At 36.3% G+C, this 14,956-nt stretch overlaps 1 protein-coding gene across 4 annotated transcripts in view; it reads right to left on the bottom strand.

Annotated features, from left to right (window-relative positions):
• PAPOLA (poly(A) polymerase alpha) overlaps positions 1–14,956 on the bottom strand; it is a 60,518-nt gene that overhangs the window by 38,419 nt on the left and 7,143 nt on the right. For all 4 annotated transcript variants that reach the window (XM_081049480.1, XM_081049479.1, XM_081049481.1 and 1 more), the window contains exons 2-4: positions 7,434–7,607; positions 6,965–7,031; positions 447–528 (exon numbers count right to left, since the gene is read on the bottom strand). In XM_081049480.1, coding sequence (XP_080905606.1) covers positions 447–528; positions 6,965–7,031; positions 7,434–7,607 — 323 coding nt within the window. The remainder of the gene's footprint in view (positions 1–446; positions 529–6,964; positions 7,032–7,433; positions 7,608–14,956) is intronic.

Raw genomic sequence — 14,956 nt, 5'->3', positions numbered from 1 at the left:
CAAGTAACTGAGATGGATATGCTATTATAATTTTTAAGAAATAAAAAAGTGGGTGACCATTTTGCTCAGTGGTTAGAGCGCAGTGCTCATAACACTAAGGTTGCCTGTTCGATTCCCACATGGGTCAGTGAGAAACAACAGCTTGAGCTTGGAGCTGAAGCACCAGTGGACGGCCAGTTGCTCAGTGGTTAGAGCTCAATGCTCCTAATACCAAGGTCACCGGTCAATTCCCACTTGGGCCAGTGAGCTGCGCCCTCCACAACTAGAATGAAAACAACAACTTGATTTGGAGCTGAGCTGCACCCCCCAGAACTAGGTTGAAAAGGACAATCTGACATGGAGCTGATGGGTCCTGGAAAAACATACTGTTCCCCAATATTCTCCCCCTCCCCCAAAAAAACCTTAAAAAAAGTATTCCTTCCCAAAATAATGAAAACCGTATTTACCCTTTGTGTGTACTCCTAATCTGTAAGATCCAAATGTAAAAATTTTTCCACCAACATTTTCAATTACAGATTGTGGAAGATTCTGTTGAAACAAACAAGAAGTAGTTATTCTACCAGCAGAGCACAAAGGAAATTTCAAATAACACTGTACATAAAACAAAACAGAACAAAACAAACAAGATTTCAGTGCAAATTTATACGAATGGTAAACTGTATAAGCTCTACAAAATACCAGGCCTTCACAGATCAACCTAATTTGAAACTCAAGCACTTTTGAACTTTTAATGAGTGTTCTTTAATGAAGACCCTTACTATTTTAGAATTTTATCACATTTCTTTCTAGACACTGCTTTAAAGAGGACTGGTAGAAACCATGGGATTACACAGAAGCAATGTTAGAATCAGAGATTCTATTCATAACCAAGATGCTGTATACATCATGTTAGAATATAACAAAACACATATTGTGATTGCTTAAAAAATATTATAATCAATAATTATACCAAATAGCCCATAATATTAGCGTATAGTTTTACCACATCAAAAGTGACTTATTGGGCCGGCCAGTGGCTCAGACAGTTGGAGCTCCAAGCTCCTAATGCCGGCATCGCCGGTTCTATTCCCACATGGGCCAGTGAGCTTCACCCTCTACAGCTAAGATTGTGATCAGCAGCTCTCCCTGGAGCTGGGCTGCTGTGAGCAGCCGGATGTTGGTAGGTTGGCGTGAGCTGTCTCGGGCTACTGTGTGCTGCCAGGAGCGGCTGGTGGCCAGCGTGAGTGGCCAGCAGCCAGCATGAGTGGGCTGCTGTGTGCTGCCATGAGCAGCCGGTGACCAGCCTGAGTAGCCGGCAGCCGGTGAGAGCTGCCGTGAGCTGCTGTGAGCAGCCGACCAGAGACCGACTGCCTCAGCCAGGGGGAGTGCAAGACTCATAATACCAGCATGGGCCAGGGAGCTGTGTCCTACACAACTAGACTGAGAAACAACGGCTTGAACCGGAGTGTGGGGGGGGAAGAGTGCGCAAGAAGGGGGGAAAAATAAGTGACTTACTTTAAGACCAATACTGTTACATAATACCGTGTTTCCCCGAAAATAAGACCTAACTGGAAAATAAGCCTTAGCATGATTTTTCAGGATGACATCCCCTGAACATAAGCCCTAAAGCACCTTTTGGAGCAAAAATTAATATAAGACCCGGTCTTATTTTCGGGGAAACACAAGAGTTTAATTTTTCAGATTTCCAAAAGACTTTGGTGGGTGATTCTGAACAGAACTAAATTTACTGACAGTTTCTTAAGAGCAGAAACACCAGAAATAAGAATTTTTTTATCGCAAAAAAATTTTTTCATAATTTTTATTTAATTACATTTGGCATAATATTAATTAGTTTCAGGTATACAACAGTGATTAGATATTTATGTAACTTACAAAGTTGTAACTCCAATAAAATTTAGCACCCATCTGACACTACACATAGTTGTTACAACACTATTGCCTGTATTTTACATATCCCCAGGACTATTTTATAACTACCAATTTGTACTGCTTAATCCCTTCCAACCCTCCCATTTGGCACCCATTAAAATGTTATCAATGAGTCTGTTTATTTTGCTTTTTAGATTCAGCATATAAGTGAAATCACATGGTATTTGTCTTTCTCTGTCTGACATACTCAGCATAATTCCTCTAGGTTCATCCATGTTGCTGCAGATGGCAAGATTTCATTCATTTTTATGGCTGACTAATGTTCCATTGTATATGTATGTACCACTTCTTTATCCATTCATCTACTCACAAACACCTAGTAACTTGAAAGAAAAGCATTTAAAAATCACCTTCCTGACCCTGGGACTACTACAAAGTACCATGGTGACTACTGAATGGCCCTGGCGGTAAGGATGATGTCTGCCCAAACAAAAAACTTTAATGTGTGTTAGGTCAATACTTCTCTTTACCTTCTAATTACTCAGTAAAGTCTCATTCAGTACCAGAGCATAAAAAAGACTACTTACCCCCCCTCTGCCAAAAATGACATAAATGAAGTGTTACTTCATATTCCAAAAACCCTAAAAATAAATTGTAAGACTCAGGGACTCCCCTGTTTTATAAGAAGACATTTAATCAATCTACATGCATAATATTACACTTCTTAAAAGTAGTCAAGGCCTTAAAAAATTAAATTTAAAAAGTAAAGGCCTGAACAACAAAAGACCCCAAATTTCCAAAGCAACGTTGAAAAGAACAAAGTTGGAGGTATCACGCTACCTTATATCAAACTACTACAGTAATCAAAGCACCATGGTATTGGCATAAAAACAGACACAAAGATCACTGGAACGAACAGAGCTCAAAAATAAACCCACAGCTATATTGTCAATTCATCTATGACAAAGAAGGCAAGAATGCACAATGGGGTGAAGACAGTCTCTTCAGTAAATGGTGTTGAGAAGACAGGACAGATACGTGCAACAAAAATAAAACTGGATCACTTTCTTACACCATATACAACAATAAAATCAAAATGGATTAAAAACTTTAACATGAGACCTGAAACCATAAAAGTCCTAAAAGAAAACAAGCAGTAAACTCTGACATCGCTCTTAGCATTATTTTTCGGGATACGTCTTCTCAGGAAAGGAAAACAAAGACAAAATAAACAAATGGGGTTACATCAAACTAAAAAGTTTTTGTACAGCAAAGGAAACCATCAACAAAACGAAAAGACAACCTACTGAATGGGAGAAGAGTCTCCAATGATACGTTCAAAAGAGGTTAATATCCAAAGTGTATAAGGAACTCTTACAACTTAACACCAAAAAAACAAACAGTCTAATTAAAAAATGGGCAGAGGACCTGACTAGACATTTCTCCAAAGAGGACATACAGATGAACAGACATGCGAAAAGGTGCTCAACATCACTCATCATCAGAGAAATGCAAATTAAAACCACAACAATGTATCACCTCACACCTGTCAGAATCGCTCCTACCAATAAATCATCAAACAAATGCTGGCGAGGATATCGAGAAAAGAGATCCCTCGTGCATGGGTGGTGGGATTGTAAACTGTTGCAGCCACTGTGGAAAACAGTATAGACGTTCCTCAAAAAATTAAAAATAGAACTACCTTATGACCCAGCAATCCCACTTCTGGGCATTTATCTAAAGAAATCCAAAACACTAATTTGAAAAGACATACACTCATATGCTCCCCTATTTTCACTGCAGTATTATTCACAACAGCCAAGTTAAGGAAGCAACTCAGGTACCCATCAATAGATGATTTGGACAAAGAAAAGGTGGTACATTTATACAATGGAATATTACTCAGCCACAAAAAAGAATGAAATCTTGCCATTTGTGACTACATGGATGGACCTAGAGGGTATTACACTAAGTGAAAAAAATCCAAGAAAAACAAATACCATAGGATTACACTTATATGGGGCATCTAAAAAACAAAATAAATGAAGAAATAAAAACAGAAACAAACTCAGAGATACACAGAACTGATGGTTGCCAGATGGGAAAGGATTGGGGGGACTGGGTGGAAAAGGTAAAAGGGATTACGAAATACAAATTGCCAGTTACAAAAATAGTCATGGGGATGTGAAGTACAGCATAGGGAATATAGTCAATAATATTGCAATAACTATGGATGGTGTCAGATGGATACTAGGCTTATCAGGGTAATCACTTCATAAGGTATGTAAATGTCTAATCACTATGTTCCTGGAATTAATATACTGCGTGTCAACTGTAACTAAAACATCAATTTTAAAAAATTTAAAAAAGAATATGGCATATAAGACTTAATTGTCTGATCTGTACCAAGGGCCCCATATTCTGTGGGGCCCCCATATTTACATACATAAAAAATTTGGTCATTTTTCTCCTGTTTTGTTTTTAAAGAAGTCAAGGCCTTTGCATGCCTATATTTAGGTATTTTAAAAACTCACAAAGTTGGCCTGATTATTTAAATGAAACGAGTAAGGTGTGTGGAGAAACAGGCCTTCAAAGGAATTTAGGAAGAAACTACCTAAGAACACTGATCTGTGGATGTCTCTGATTACGCACATGTATCTTGGCCAGCACTGTCTAACAGAACTGTCCAATGCAGTAGCCACCACCTACACTTCACTACTAAGCTGAGGAACTCCAGGTTTAACTGTAGTTAATTTAAATGGAAATAGTCACATGTAGCTAGTGGCCCATTATTACACTTTTAGACATACGTGTGTTTATAGCAATTATAATAATTACCCACAAACTAAGATTTCTTAATTCCAGTCATAGAAAAACATTTTCAAGTGTAAAATTTTTTAAGTCTCAGGATATTATTAGATGACAGACAAACCAGACAACTAAAGTTCAAACTTTTCCCCCCAAAGTATTACAAATCTATTGTAACTATACATTAAATCAGTAATTTTCAACCACGGGTCATTCTGCCTCTCATGGAAATGTCTGAGACATTTTTGGTTGTCACAATCTGGGGAAAGGGAGGGGGCAGGGACAGTGCATCTAACAGGAAGAGGCAGGGATGCTAGTTAACATCTTACAATCCCAGGACAGCCCCCTAAGAAAGAAATTAGCTGGTCTGAAAATATAAAGAGTGACATCATCAAGAAATCCTGTATCAAGTCTTAAAACCAACCAGCCGAGGAAGAGATTCTCTCCACAAAACACAAATACAAAAGAACAAAACTTGGGAAGCCTCAACTCTTTACTCCCATTCTCTAACAATTTACTACTTATAGAATTAGGCTATAAAGAAAGGACACAGGACGGACGGATGGTTTAGTTGGTTAGAGCACAAGCTCTGGGCAACGGGGCTGCCAGTTGGATTCCCACATAGGCCAGTGAGAGGTGCCCTCCACTAGAATGAAGTCAATGAGTTGCTGCTCAGCTCCTGAGTGACCAGATGGCTCAGTTGGTTGGAGCCCGTCCTCTCAACCACAAGGTTGCTGGTTCAACTTCTGCAAGGGATGGTGGGCTGCACCCCTGCAACTAGCAACTGCAACTGGACCTGGAGCTGAGCTGCGCCCTCCACAACTAAGACTGAAAGGACAACAACTTGACTTGGAAAAAGTCCTGGAAATACACACTGTTCCCCCAATAAAGTCCTATTCCCCTTCCCCAATAAAATTAAAAAAAAAAAAAAAAAAAGGACACAAGAGAAATCTGAATAGGAATAAGCAGTAACTTCACTAATCCAAACAATTTTTCTTACCCTCAGGAAAACCAGCAGAAGTACTGTATCGACAATCAGTGGTTGCCAGATGGGAGGGGAGTTGCATGAAAAACGTGAAGGGATTAAGTAGTAAACATTGGCCATTACAAAACAGTCACGGGGGTGTGTAAAGCAGAGGGAATATAGTCAATAATATTGTAATAACTATGTATGGCGCCAGGGGGGTACTAGACTTATAAGACAAATCACTTTGTAAGTTACATATGTCTATGCTGTACTCCTGAAACTAATGTAATATTGCAAGTCAACTGTAATTGGAAGATAAAAAAATAATTAAAAAAAAATTACTGGTTAAAGAAACTTACTAGGCACTCAAGTACCTGAAACAAAACTATCAGTGAGACAGTACTCGGTTCACATTAAATAAATTTAAGTTCTGGCCTTGAGTACTTGACTATGGTTTTAAACTTAGACTAAACATCTAAAAAAAACAGCCATTAAAACAAATCTATGTTTTCCACACAAGATTAAAAAAAATACTAAGTTCAATAAATGATTAAAAAATACTTGAACACCTTTGCTCAACTCAGAAGACCTTCCTTTTCAAAATCATTTTTATTTACCAAACTCGATCAATGAGAAATAGGCAATACAGAGTCCCCAATTTAAAATACTCCCAAGTTAAAATTTTCATCAGTTGTTTGAACTACATATACACTGTTTTAAGAAAAAAATACTATAAATTTTACAAAAACCAAAAAACCAGCTGACTTTTCTTCTACACTGATACCTCTTCTTCTATCTTGGGTTCTTTTTATTAAATGAACTCCACACACAATTCTAAGAATACATTTCCTTTACCAGAAATCCAGTCATGGATTCATCAGTTGTATGATTTTTCAAAATAAAGTATTAAAAACTCAGAGAATATTATTAAAAACCTAAATAAATATTCAGTTTGAGAGTCTAATATCTGAAAACCTGAAAAATGCTCACTGTTGTAGGATTCCTTAAAAGGTAACAAGATTTTCAAATATTACACATTTTAAAAGCACCTTTCCAGGGAACTATGTACTGTTTCAGTAAATTACATAAATAATTACTGAATTTAAGCTATGAAATGATGTAACCAAAGAGGACTTATAAAAATCACTAAATTCAGTTTTTCCTGCTTTCAAAATAACTAGAAACAAAACATAAATTCCGTTATCAATAGTCTAAAATGGACTCTGCGTTAAAGACTAAATCCACTCAAATAACAGGTTCCGTAAGACAACTGCTATGTTCAGTTGGCAAATTATTTCATGTACAAATCAGTCACCTTACCTTGCTTTCGCTGATTTCTCGTATCCACTCTTTTACCAGGTTATTTAATTTTCCCAAAATTAAAATTCTGTTGATAGAGCAAAGATCAATCAAGTTGTTTGTTATTCCAAATCATTACTTATCAAAATGAAAAGGTTTCAATAAGTGGCTTTCTAAATTTTAAATCGTTCATAAGTTATCAGAAAGTATGTAGTAGCTAGATATGCGTAGGCACTGTTACACTGGGTAAGGCATTCCTTTAGCTGAGTAAGGCGTTCCTCTTTCTCCTGACAATTCTATACTAGAATAACCAACAGCATCAAAAATCAAAATTAAGGGAATAGAATTCTATGTAGAAAAAGTTTTTTCTAAGTATCACTCTTGTCGGAAACATGTATTTGGGAGAATAAGTCTGACTTTCTAAGTAGAGAATGCCTCAAAATTCGTTTCTTATGTTAATAAGAAATTATAAAAATACACACACGTTTACCTGCGCTGCAGTTCCTCTTCCTCTTCAAAAACCCCAAAGGGCTTCAGAGTCTCGATCAGTTTCTGTGTAAGCAGGCAGTCAGTCTCCTTGGGGGCTGCTAAGCTGATAGGAGAGGTAATGCCATAGTGCTTCTGCGGCGGCTGTGTTTGTTGTGATCCCTGCGTTGTAACTGGACTACAAATGGAATTGGATACAATTACCGCCAAAAAATGTCTACAGTTTGATACAAATCAGCATGACTAGAAAACCTGCTTAGTAAAATACATTTCTAAACATAGGTGGTTCTTTGCCACACCTCAAAAAAACTACTTACAAAAGACGTTTTACTTGTGTTACAACAAAAGTAACGAAAAGCAAGTGACCAAATGAAATATTTCTCCTCCCACTCCAAGGAGTTTAACTTTGTCACTACCTAAACATCCAAAACTCTAAGATTCCAGATCAAATATACCACTGGAGAAAATGCAATCTAGACAAGAAGTGAACCAAGAAATTTTACTTCTAGAAAAGGAGCCCAAATCTGTTATACTGTTACTTCTAAAGTAATGATAGACATACTACAAAAACATTATCTTTACCAATACAAGAGACTCCCCAAATGGAACTGAACATGACTCACAATGAATAAAATTTCACAGACAATAGGGCACATAACATAAACATAACGAACTTTGGGGATGGAGAACTATATTCACACTAAGCTTGTGACAGATTTTTAGTAAGGGATTTACACTTCAACAATAATGTTAGCCTAGAAGTTTTTTCCATTTTAAGAGAAATTCAGATTTTTAAAAACCAATAGGACTTTAATGTAACTGGTGTAAAGGAACGGCATGCTTTAAAGGCTTTAGAAAACTAATTTGATTTGGATTCTTTTTTGGTGAAAACAATTTTTTTATCCATCCTGATAATTAACTTTATAAGTCAATGGACAAGGACTCTAAAGATAAACACAATTATTATTTAAAAACTAACAAGTCAAATAACATACAAACCAAGATAGGGGCTAATGGAATAACCTAACATCTGGATCAGTTATATCCCCCCAAATTCTGTTTCTTAAAAGATTATTATACACACATGTCCCTCCACTGTTTTTTAAGTTCTAAATACATTTTTCCTTTTTAAATTAAAGTGCAATAATCTACTTCGAGAAAAACCTGCCAGGTTCAAGAATCCTATACAGGTTACGTGTCCCCATTATGTATTCACCGCCTACTGGCTGAGTTCTGGTTTATACTGTGACTGCTGGACTGCGTTTCAGTTTGTCTTCTGATATCAACACAGACCTAAGAATGCCAGGAAGCCCATACTGTCTGTTACTAATTAGCTACTGGGCTGTATATCACCTAATCAATGTTTCCTGGTCTAGTTATGCATTGTCTCAATTTTAACCGATTTTACAGTAACATTTACTAAATAAATATCAGATTTATTATCTCATGCAGCAGTAAATTCATCACTTCCTCCTACTCCTTTTTTTCCCTTGAGTTTTTAATGAGTTTATTTGAGCCAACCTGATGACATGCAAGATCTTAAATGCTCCCCTTCGCCCTCTTTTAATCTAATTTTTTCAGAGCTGGGGATCCACATGAGCACCAAGCACTACCTGAAGATTAAATACCTTACGTCAATGTCCTATTTTTCAAATTTATGTAGTATCACCTATGATGTATATACAAAACATACAAATTAAGTGTAAGTGTATTCATAATGTCTTGGTGAATACATGTTTTCATCAGTCATCAAATAGTTACCAGGTTCCATAAAACTGACATCAAAAAGGTGGCCCTCAAACCTGCCTAGTCATTTCAAAATCCTCCTTCACACCATACTCTATCAGAGAAATTAGGTATTAAATGGAAAAATGTACACCTACCACATATCCTAACTACATTCTTTTGTACCGTTCACTGCTTCATGAGTCTCTCCAAGTGAACTACAGCCCTTCATGACTATCCCAGAATTATGAAGTTTTATAAATTTTAATTTGAGTAGAGCCAGAAATGAAAACGAGTGTACAGTTCATCCTAGCAAGACTTGGTTCAAAGAGAGTTTTTAAACTGAATTCACGTTTTCTTAATTTCAAGTAAAAAACCCCTATTTAGTTGATTGTTTTGTTTCTATTGTTTTGAGCAAGTAATTTGTTTCTCTGTATTCCTTCCCTTTTTTAAATTCATTACCAGTTAAGTTTAGATCAACAAAATATGAGTACCTATTCTCTGTGGGGTTAAGATTCCTCGCTTACATTTGCCATTTTTTTCTTTCTCAAATATTCAGGTTTTTCACCATCATAGAAAAAAATGCTTGGAAAGCTGCCTATTTCAACTCTATTACCAGAATATTTGGATACAGACTCGGATTTTTAAATTCACACCAAGTCTGTTAACCCTAAAATTAAAAAAAAAAAAAAAAGTTGATGTCTGTATTAGTTTACACATTAACATTTTGATTGGGTAACAAATCATATGCAAGTCATAAATTTTTATTTACTTTACTCATAATGTAGTCACATCATCTATGATAAAACAGTTATTGCCCCATCTAATTCAAGAAAGGACATATATAGTACATGTTTACATATGTATACATATAAATATATTTAATTCAACTATACTTATAGAACACATTAAAATAAATAAAAATAAGTCACAACCAAACAAAAGTAAAGAAACAAATACATGTTCTGAAAGTTACAAGATACCTCTGCCTCCAATAAAAATGGTTTAATCTTAGCTTAGTGGCAGGGCTAGGAATTCCAGGCTGCCAGATGCTTTGAATTTCCAAATGTCCCAAGTAAAAACATTAACCATGATTATACTTCAAGTGGAGGAAGTTAAGTTTTCCATTTAATTTTAATATTAGAAATGAAGTAGAGTGATAAAACACAATTTATGTTGCTGTTCTAACAAAACAAAAATACACACTGCAATATTGGATAATTTGAAAGCTTCTGATTCACAGACTCTCTTAGAACCAAACACCAGACAGCTATCAATCCCAAGAATGCCAAGCTCTTCCTCCCATGTGTGAACACATTAGACACTTGCCCATTGTCCATCACTTCCTAGAGACATTTTTACCAGTATTTAGCCTTCTTCAGACATTATGCTAACTTTAAAAATAAAACTTCTACAATTATGTGAAACAATGGAAAAAAAACTAGACATAGTATGTGCGACTCATTAAAATTTCTGGTTTTCAATATCAAGAACACTTTTGCTTTTCTTGAGCAACTGATTTACTTTCATCTCATTAACATGATTTATATTTACCTTTAAGATATTGCCTAAATTCTTAGAGTGAAACTGGTGGCAATCCCGCAAGTTCTCTACTGTACAAAAATCCAAATACCACTGTATTACTGTAAGAACTATTTTTGTACCCTAATTACTTCCTGTTTTGTATCTCTATCCTTATACCTCCTTTTCACCCACTTTTCATACAAACACCTTGATAGTTTTTAACATGTGACTAAAGTCTTAATCCTGAGTCGACCTCGTAGCTCAGGTGGTTGGAGCGCCGGGCTAATGCCAAGGTCACTTGTTCGATTCCCACATGGGCCAGGGAGCTGCACCCTCCACAGCTAAGATTGTGAACAACCACACTCTCCCTGGAGCTGGGCTACCGTGTGCTGCCGAGAGCAGCCAGCAACCGACTCCGGGGAGGGGGGGGGGGCGCGACAAAGACGGGATGCAAGGCTCATAATACCAACATGGGCCAGGGAGCTGTGTCCTACACAACTAGACTGAGAAACAATGGCTTCAACTGGAGTGGAGGGACAATGGCTAGAATTGGAGCAGAACCAGAGTGGGGGGGAGGCGAAAGAAAGGGGGGAAGTCTTAACCCTTTCTGGATCAGAGTAAGACACACATACTACATATATACAGTACATATACAAATTTCGCTCCCTCTCAAAATCACACAAATGACAGCAAAACACTCCTTTCCCCATCCCACTTCTTTGGGGGCAGGGAGGGGGAAGAAGAGGGCACAGTGTTAAATGTTTTCAGAACCTTTCTCTCCCTGAGAACATGGGGTACTTTCTTTATAATGTTTAAAATATTTTCATTGGGGCAAAGCTCACACGGACACATGCCCACGTCTCCTTTTAATTTTAGCAACATGCTATGTAACAATTCCATTCCAACTACTCCAATTCTGATTCTTGACATTTTGATCCCCCTCTTGCCTTCTATGCCCTTGCCATGCCAGTATGCCATCTAAACTGCTACCAAGTGTATCTTCCTAAATAAAACACACCTTCCTTAAAAACCCCTACGACTTCTGGTAATGACATTCAAAAATGTGTCTTACAAAGTCTGCTCTCAACTCAAAAGCAATCTAATGAAGTAGAAAGTAGGCCTGGTTTCACTTCTGCCACTAGTTATATACTATTATTGGTAAGTTGTATCTCTGCGGACTTACCTTAGAATTAATTCTATCTCTTCTCTAAGTCGGATGGCAAAGTAGGAATTTAAAAACTATCACACGTTTGTAACACAGAAGAGCAGTTTTCCAACCGTAGAAAGTTTTTAAACCAATACTCAAAGAAAGCTCCATCATTTCCCCATGCCAGGCTGTCCAAGACCTGATTGTAATTATGATAAATATTTAGGTGCTCAGAAAGAACAGCAACATTTTTGTGAAATTAGCATATGATTGCAGGCTGATTATGGCAATACTTGTTTCAAAAATTTAGGCATCCAACTTAACCAAAATATACACTCTGAAATATCAAAAAGTACTTTGGTACAGTACTTAAAAAGCTAACTCAAATAGCGCACATCCCTATCACATTTAAACTGCAGATTACTGACCATAAATCCTCAATATGATCAATCTTTGGATACCATGTTTCCCCAAAAATAAGACCAGGTCTTATATTAATTTTTGCTTCAAAAGACGCATTAGGGCTTATGTTCAGAGGATGTCATCCTGAAAAATCACGGTAGGGCTTATTTTCCGGGTAGGTCTTATTTTCGGGGAAACACGTTACATTATTATTGATAACTATTTCAAGTTAGTGAGGAAAGTTTGGAATACTCACATGGCTTTAATAATACATAGTAAAATCTAAATTCCAGATGCAATATTTCCAAGTATTTAAGAATTACAGAGCTATTTCAAAATGTTAAAAAAAAAATGAAGAACACTATTTTCAGAACCACATTTAAACATGACACAAATCCCAAAAGCCATACACAAAAACAGACTTGCCTACATAAAAATACTCCAACTTTCATATAACAAAAATACTTCATAAACAAAGTTGAAGCAAATGATAAGTGAGGAAAATACACGCAACTGATGTCAGAACAATATTCTTAATCCACAAAGAGTTCTTCAATCGCCAAAATAAAGTTTCACTGCAAATCAGGGAAGCAAATTAAGACAACCATTTTCTGCCAGACTGGAGGAAAAGATGACGGACATCTGATAAAAATTAAAGACATTATAAACCTCCAATGTTGGCAATGGTGTAAGAAAATGAGCACTCTTATCCATCACGATGCAAGTGAACTTGGACATCATTTTAAAAAGCAATATTCATCAAAATTAAAAATGCATATATCAATTTTTGAAGTATATGACTAGCAATTTCACCTCTAGCAATCTATCTTAACAGAAATACTAGGACACAGGACTCAAACTGAAGGTCTTGAAGTTGCAAGACATATCCTATTTAATTCATTTTTATATATAAAATATTACATAAATATCCAAATGTCCGGTATGTACTTACAAGAAGCGGAGTACAGCATTAGGAATAGAGACAGTGGAAAAGTAATGGCTCTGTGTCATGTCAGAGGGATAGTGGATGGGGGGAGGGGATTCACACAGTGTGAGGGATATAAATGATAAATGTCTAACTATTACATTGTTTTGTGCACCTGAAACTAATAAAATAAAAATCCAAATGTCCGGCCATTCCCAGGGTAAAAATACAATGGATTAGAAGACAGGACAAACATAGCACAGCTACAAATCTGTAGAGCGACAAACTTGAAATGAGCAGTCTCTATCCCAGGGTTATCCCCCATCCAGGGGCATGCTTGGAATTTGCAAATAAATACCTCTCTTGACCTTGTACGTTCGGGAATTTGACCCTTTTCATAGAAATCATACAAAAAGATATCCCAGGCTGTTCACTGCATAATTACAGGAGATTCTTATAACATCATGCTATGTGATATAAAAAGAATGAGGCAGTTATTACATGTAGTTGCATGGAAAGATGCACACAATGTCAGGTGAAAAGCTGTAGAATATAATTATGATAATAGCTAGTATTTACGGAAACCCCAACATATTCCAGGTAGCATAGGAAGAAGCACTTCTTGACATTATTCCCAATTGTTCCTAACAACTCTATTAATTCTCTCCATTTCACAGATGAAGAAACTAAAGAGAAAAAAAGGTTCACCTAAGTTCCCTGCGCCAGGATATGAACCCAGGTATCTGAATAATTGTAACCGGTATGTACAGAGGCTGAAGTGCCTCTACACATCTTTCACAATATAACATCTTATATCTTTAAAAATCATTTGTGCATCATGTTTATATGTGCATAGACACACACCAAGCAGAATTGAGATTAGAGGAGATTCACTTTATATTTTATGAAGTTTTGTTTCAACTTGTTAAAATTATTCTTAGAAATAAGTATTAATGATGTCATACAAGTCGAAAATCTTCTAATGCTACTATTCACCACTAAATTAAGTTAGTGAGAGTATGGAAGCTAAAACCACCCCCTAAGATCATTCCCTGGCAGAAAGGGACACCAAACAAACGCTCAATTTAAAACAATAAGTAGCTTTTTGATTATTAACTAAAAACCCAGTTTATGCTAATCAAAATACATTATTTTAAAGATGTGAATTAAAACAAGACTAAAAACAGATTTTTCAAGTGGAATACTCTGTGATTAGAAATAGCAAAGACAAACCAAATCATGCTTTAGTTATTGCTCCAGAAAACTGTTAAGGCATCTAAAGCTACCATACTTTGTCAATCCAATTTTCCTAAAAACACCTTTTTCTCATTTATTTTTGCCAAAAAGTATAGCATAATAAATACTTACGTTAAAATTTACCGAACTCTTATATTATATATGTATGAAAGACAATGCTAATTAAAATCAGGACTACAAATACAGCCTGTGTTCTCAGTGAATCTCAAAATCTTGTCGGGGATTCAGCTCCTTAAACACATAAGAGCAAAGTTAAAAGTTAAGAGATGCGCACTCTAAATGCCTGGAAGAGAGGGGGGAAAAGGGCAGTCTAGGCAGATAACACAAGGAATCGCCAATGGTGTTTTCCAGAATAGTTAATGTTTAATGGCTTTGCATCCCAATTTGAACAAAGCTAATAGTACTACCGTGTTTCCCTGAAAGTAAGACCTAGCTGGACCATCAGCTCTAATGAGTCTTTTGGAGCAAAAATTAATATAAGACCCTATCTTATTTTACTATAACACCCACTATAATATAATACATAATGTTACATATTGTAATATAT

The sequence above is a fragment of the Rhinolophus hipposideros genome, assembly GCF_964194185.1.
Source record: "Rhinolophus hipposideros genome assembly, chromosome: 5".
NCBI classification, from domain to species: Eukaryota; Metazoa; Chordata; class Mammalia; order Chiroptera; family Rhinolophidae; genus Rhinolophus; species Rhinolophus hipposideros.
The sequence above is the reverse complement of the archived record's forward strand: the minus strand, read 5'-3'. Positions and strand labels throughout refer to the sequence as shown.